This window comes from Euprymna scolopes, chromosome 38, assembly GCF_053919585.1.
Source record: "Euprymna scolopes isolate OS-2025 chromosome 38, ASM5391958v1, whole genome shotgun sequence".
NCBI lineage: Eukaryota > Metazoa > Mollusca > Cephalopoda > Sepiida > Sepiolidae > Euprymna > Euprymna scolopes.
In genome coordinates, this window is record NC_136519.1 from 75,328,261 (window position 1) to 75,335,760 (window position 7,500).

General features: G+C 32.1%; 1 protein-coding gene across 1 annotated transcript in view; it reads left to right on the forward strand.

The window, feature by feature from the left end:
* LOC145263185 (retinol dehydrogenase 7-like) overlaps positions 1-7,500 on the forward strand; it is a 447,785-nt gene that overhangs the window by 423,457 nt on the left and 16,828 nt on the right. The window contains exon 3 of the mRNA XM_080120241.1: positions 6,866-7,127. Coding sequence (XP_079976367.1) covers positions 6,866-7,127 — 262 coding nt within the window. The remainder of the gene's footprint in view (positions 1-6,865; positions 7,128-7,500) is intronic.

Sequence of the window (7,500 nt, forward strand, 5' to 3'; positions counted from 1 at the left end):
GGCTCAGATAAACAGTGGGGGGAATTATTGATAGTGTTTTCTGCTAGACGAGTGTTACTTGTGAAAGTTTGGCGAAGGAGGAGGATAGATTAGAGCTCAGTCGAGCACTTGCCATGAAAATAACGATAAAGCAGAGGCAAACTTGTAACATCTCTTCTGTGAGAAAGAGATTGCAGTTATTCATATTATTTGGATTCTTCGGACTATTGTTCTCATCTTCGGGGTTATTTTCACAACGTTTTGGCTGATGTAACCTCCGACCTACTTCAGATATATATTGTCGAACTCGGCAATGTTTCTGTCAAACTCGGGAATCTGGACGAGATTACGAATGAAACTTTATTTACTTCAAAGGGGCAGTAATCTCTTGTTCCGTCAGCCATGACTAGATAGAGGTCCTTAGTAATTCGCAATTCTATTTTTCGATCGCCCACACTGAGGATTGAACCTTCAACCTTCAGGAGACTATCCCTTTTATAATTGCTTTTTCACAAGTACTCTAACCACTGCGCGACATCTGCTATTCCATCTATATTCCAAAGTTCTTCAGAAACATTCGTTCGACAAGATACACCTGAAGAAGGCCGGAAGTTACATCGATCAAAACGTTGTGAAAATGACGCTCGAGATGAGAACAGTAGTGGGAAGAATTCTAATAGTATGAAAAAGAAGTTCTTGACGGCACCATGGGGAAAATATTTGAAAAACTAGGCGTATATATTTCTACTCATTAGCTGTATTTATGTAAAGACTTTTGTAGTTGATAAAAGCAGGAAGCTGAAAGACATTCGGATGCTACATACAATAAAGATGATTAAATATAAAAGCATGATTGAACGAACGGTTAATATATATATATATATATATATATATATATATATATATATATATATTGTGTGTGTGTGTGTGTGTGTGTGTGTGTGTGTGTGTGTGTGTGTGTGGAAAGTTTGCCTGGAAGATTATTAGAAGAGGTCGATAAAAGATCGATGAATTATCAATAGTTCAATCGAAGAAACCATTGAAATAGATTAACTTTTCTATTCTTTAAGCATCTGGCAAATATAATTGATTATCTTCTCGACATTGGAAACGTTAAGTACAGTACAAATAACTTGCAGCGTGTCGCACATATATCTTAATCGTGCAAACTCAATCGATTATATATATATATATATATATATATATATATATATATATATATATATATATATATATTCAATTTGTCTCTAGTTACTGAAAACTAGAAGACCGAAACATGTTCATGACAGTGTAGCAACAAGTTACTGCTTATGTAAAGACAAATTGAAAATGTAACTTGCTCTACTTCCGTAATAAGCACTCTTATATTAACCTCGTTATATTTCACCGGTTATCCTACCTTTGAAAAATAGCAACCTACAGTTATATATATATATATATATATATATATATATATATATATATATATATATATATATATATATATGTATGTATGTATAAATAAGGGGGTGGTCACCATTTAAATATACATCTTTCTCTCGTTGGAATTTCTTAACCCATTATATATATATATATATATATATATATATATATATATATATATATATATATATATATATATATATATATATATAAGTGATGGTACGATTCCAATATTTTACCGATTCCGATACAATTACCAATTTCGATTCCGATTCCGATTCTTTATAAATCTCTAATTATTTAACTATCAAATTGTTATCCCCCCCCCCAATTTTCGTATAAACACACGTTAAATATGCAGATATTTTTCATAAACGTCAAAATACACTTGTGGAGGATGATCTATCGATTTTAGCTTTAATGGTATTTTTGAATCAATAAATATTTATTAGTTGATTAGTATTACCAGCAATGGAAGATTTTGGTGCAAACAAAACCAAATAAAAATAGACAATTAAAAGAATCGTTTTGCCATCGGAAAATAAGCATCAATTTTTTTTCGATTCCAATATGGATTCCGACACCACCAAATCTCACGATTTTTTTCGATTACCGATTCCGATTCCAATTAATCGTCCCAACACTAATATATATATATATATATATATATATATATATATATATATATATATATATATGATGAAAATAATGGAAATATTTTATATATATATATATATATATATATATATGATGAAAATAATGGAAATATTTTATATATATATATATATATATATATATATATATATATATATATATATATATATGATGTGAATCCTCCATTTAGATTTAGAGAAAATGGATATCCCTTGACAAGGTAGCTGCGCGTGTAATTGTGAAACGGAGATCGCGCAATTCACAACCAACCTTCTCCTTTATAAGTACTGCTTGAGTCCGGTGGCAAGGAGAAGTGCTAGACGACTGGAAACAATGCCGAGATAAGCGGAGAGCACATACAGCACCTGAAATTTCGAAAATGTCACCTATTTATGTACTGACCAGAGTCAACGTTGCTTAACTTCAGTGATTTTACGATAACGAATGTGTCAACTTGATTATGCTATATATATATATATATATATATATATATATATATATATATATATATGTATATATATATATATATATATATATGTATATATATTATTATTATTATTATTATTATTATTATTTATGTAAATACAGTGATATCTTGCTACGATGTACAGAATGTTTCGATTATATTTGATCTCAGCAGGCAAAGAAAATTAGCAGTTCAAACATTAAAAATGGTTCAAGACCATTTTCAATTTTAGAGTAGATATTCTTTGCTATGACTGACGTAGAGCGAGGTTTTATGATCTTTAAACTTTGTTCTACGTAGTCATGGCAAAGAATATCTTCTCTAAAATTGAAAATGGTCTTGAACTATTTTTAATTTTTGAACTGCTAATTTTCCTTGCCTGATGAGCTCAAATATAATCGAAACGGTCTGCACATCGTATCAAGATATCACTGTATTTACATAAATAATAATTTAAAAAAAATGTAACTCGCTCTCTTTGACTGAGCACTATTTACGATCTTTATTGAAATTCAATTTCACTTTATTTTTGGATATCTCTCTACTTTTAATAAATATATATATATATATATATATATATATATATATATATATATATATATATATATATATATATATATATTGCTTGCCTCGCATGCAAGAGGCTCGGGTTTCGAAACCTGAGTTCGAATGTGTTTAACTGATGAGTCCAAATGAGTGCTAACCTCGAGTCTTGGACTTCCGGTTCGTTGACTCTCATGGCTCTTTTGGGCTGCGATGTTGATTGACCGTGAAATTTATTATATATATATATATATATATATATATATATATATATATATATATATATATATATATATATATATATATATACATATAATAAATTTCATATATATATATAAATTTAAAGGAGATTAGAACAATAGTCTAAAAAGCAGAGTGTATTTTAATGTAATAATAAAATTACTAATTTAATTAAAATACAGGAAAAGAAAAAGTGCCCGTTGTAATTTAGATATATAATAAGCTCGATATGTAAATATCCTAGAGCTAATTTAATATTCAGTAATGTGATTGATAATTTAAAATTCAAATTAGAATTAAATTAAAAATCCGTTTCACAAGAAGGAGCAACAACAAAATTAATTTGTACTATCGTTTCGGAAAACAATGTTTTTATTGTGGTAGACATTAAGCCACGGACAATAATTTTTACATATAGTATTTTTAACAAACAAAGTTTCCTCATCAGCAAAGTATTGGGAAGGGTTTTTAATATATGTAAAAGACACCATAAATAAACCTAGCATTAAAAGTAAGGCAGATGTATCTTTTAATTCTTCGCCTTTTAAAATCAGCAATTAAGGTCAAAGCATTCATATGGATGTTTATTGTAGCTTTTCAACTTATGCGAAGAATTAAAAGATACATCTGCCTTACTTTTAATGTTAGGTTTATTTATGGTGTCTTTTACATATATTAAAAACCCTTCCCAATATTTTTGCTGATGAGGAAACTTTATTTTTTTTTAAATACTGTATGTAAAAATTGTTGTCTGTGGCTTAATGTCTACCACAATAAAAACGTTGTTTTCCGAAACGATCGTACAAATTATTGATTTTGTTGTTGTTCCTTCTTGTGAAACGGATTTTTAATTTAATTCTAATTTGAATTTTAAATTATCAATCACATTACTGAATATATATATATATATATATATATATTAGCGATTGATTTCAAATTTTATACATATATGTGTGTGCCTGTGTGTGGGTCTGTGTGTGTGTCTGTGTGAACGAATTTGTTCAACGAGCAAAGCCTATATCTTTTTTTTAAATTAGAACTGCTGAAGACAGTTACAAGTATCATTAAAACGAGCGACCTTTGTGCTCCAAAATTTAATTTTCTACATAGTTAACAGCATTCTACATGCACTTTTACCAGCGAAGAACGATAAATTAATAAATTTAATCAAACGAATGGTTGAAACGATTGCATCTTTATTTTTTTCGATCATATTTTCCCTTTTGGCAATGGTTTCAACCATTTGTTTGATTAAAAATTCGATAATATGCGTAAACGCTTACTTTTTTAAGTGGTCTTATGATTTTGACAAGAACTGTATATATATATATATATATATATATATATATATATATATATATATATATATATATATATATATATATATATATATACTTCCCCCAACTCTTAGGGAAGTAAGAGAAGCAATTGATAAAACTAAAATGAACAAATCTCCAGGAATTGACGGCATATCAGCTGAAGTACACAAGTTCGGTGGAGAACAACTCATGAGAAAACTTCACCAACTAATAGCAAAATGCTGGCCACAAGAAACGCTTCCACAAGAATTCAAAGATGTCATGATTATCCGAATCTCCAAAAACAAAGGTGATCACAAAGACCGCAGCAATTACCGAGGTATATCTTTGCTGACCATTGCCTGGAAAATAATGGCTAAAGTGGTGCAAGCACGGCTAGTCAGACTGTCGGAAAGGGTCCTAACCGAAACACAGTGTGGATTCAGGCATGAAAGATCTACAATAGATATGATCTTACGGCAGATTCAAGAAAAAGCCATTGAACAGTACCGGGAGCTCTACACAGTCTTTGTAGACTTCCGTAAAGCATTTGATACGGTTGACCGAAAAATGCTGTGGAAGATTCTTAAAGTGTTTGGATGTCCCGATCACTTTGTGGAAATTATCAAACAATCTCACGAAGGAACAAAAGGAAGAGTTGTAGTAGAGAATTTAGAAAGTGAACGCTTGGAAGTAAACCACGGCACTAAACAAGGGTGCGTACTGGCCCAAACTGTTCACCCTATTTCTGACAGCCATCCTAATGCTGCTTCATTAAAGCATCGAAGAAAGTGTCTTCATGCACACACGCTCTGATAGGAAACTGTTCAACCTTGCAAGACTGAAGGCCAAGACCAAGACAAGGAAGGAGCTGATCACAGAACTATTGTTCGCAGACGACACTGCTCTGATAGCTCATAATCAAGCTCAGATGCAAAGGATAGTTGATACTTTTTATCAAACAGCCGCGAACATAGGCCTACAAATCAACATAGAGAATACAGAAGTGATGTATCAGTCCTCACCAGATAACAACGACCCGCAAGAGCCTATAATAACAATCAACAGCAAGTTGCTAAAAGTTGTTGAAAACTTCAAATATCTTGGAAGCACTCTAAGCACTGATAACCGTGTTGAAAAAGAAATAAGCTGCCGAATCCAAAGCACATGTGCCTCCTTTGGCAAGCTAGAAAAGAGGCTCTGGACAAGGGCCGGTATCTGGCTAGAAACGAACTGTAGTCTCTACAAAACCATCGTCCTGCCAGCCCTGCTGTACTCAGCAGAGACCTACACTCTGTATAGAGAGCACAGGTGATTGAAAGCCGTCCAACACAAACACCTGAGAAGGATCATGAAGATCAAATACCAAACACGGATAAAGCACTGAGGCCCCGACTAGTCATCAATTTGAGTGTCGTCAGCTATGATCGAAATCGAAACCAAACTTATTCTTGATAAATTATTTTTAAAAGGTATAGATTACTGGAGTTCCATCAGCTATAATCGAAACCAAAACTTATGAACAATTCTTAGTAAAATTATTTATTACAAGAGATGGACGTCAATAACCAAACGACCCGGATGTAAGCGTGACACAGAAAATAACACACACGCTATCTTATTAATATATAGATTACTTCTAAGAGTAATTCTTAGTTATAGATGGGCGGAAAACAAAATTTAGGCAATAAAAAGTAACAGAGCTCGGACTTAAGTAAATGAAAATAGTAAGACCCGTGTTAGAAGACACAGGACTATAAAGTAATAAGCTGATTTTAGATGAGGGACAAATGGATAAGAGAGAAGTAGGGGAGAGTGCGCTAAAGGTCACTGGTAAGGAGAGGCGATGGATCATAAAGTTTAGGTCAGTTTTGTTAGGTGGAGGAGGTTAATTATCGACATTTGTTGTTTTTTTTTTTTTTCGTTGAAGCCCTGATATTGGGTTTATATGCCATGGGTAGTAACTGAGAATTCTCTACTGTAGTTTAAAAAATATATTGGGTTAGAATGGGCCAAATCTATTGAGAATTAATGCTGCATTTGTATAAAGGGATGGCAATTATAGGGGTCTATTTGTAGGGGGAGATTAAATTCTGAAGTGAGAGAAACTAAGATGATGATTTCAGATATTAAAATTGAATTAAGGGGGAAGGGGCGGCGGTTACTGTTAAATTTAAATATTGCTGATAACACTTATGTGTATGCTTATTATTTTTAAGCGTAATTCTTTCTTTCTTTCTTTTTCTTCGTGGTGTCGCCATAGGTCTTTGGGCGTTGGTGAACAACGCCGGCATCATGGGTCCTTTGCTGTTTCCAGACTGCCTCAAGCAGGCACCTTACGACCAGGTGATGGATGTGAATTTGTACGGCACCATCAACATGAGTAACACCTTCCTACCTCTGTTGCGTGTGGCACAAGGACGAATTGTGAATGTGGGCAGCGTACTGGGGAGGGTCTCCATTCGCCTCTGCATCCCTTACTGCATCAGTAAATATGCTGTCACGGCCTACTCGGATGGATTGAGGTAAGGCAATACAATGTTCAAAAAATGTGTTTAATTACACGTTTTTGTTTGATTTCATAAATTCCGTTTATATACACACTATACAATGCTTCAAGAAAACTACATTAAACTTTGATTAAACATTTGATTTAATTCGTATAAATAGCTGACAAGTTTTTCTTATCACCTACAAGGCTTTTGTCTTCTTTTCTCTTCTACGCTATTCGAATTAATAATTGGAGATAATTTACAGCTTAGTATGTTTTTTTTTATTTACATAAAAAATATTTCAACTGACTGATGAATGAAATATATATATATATATATATATATATATATATATATATATATATATATATATATATATACAAGTTAGAAAAGCATTTCATCCAAG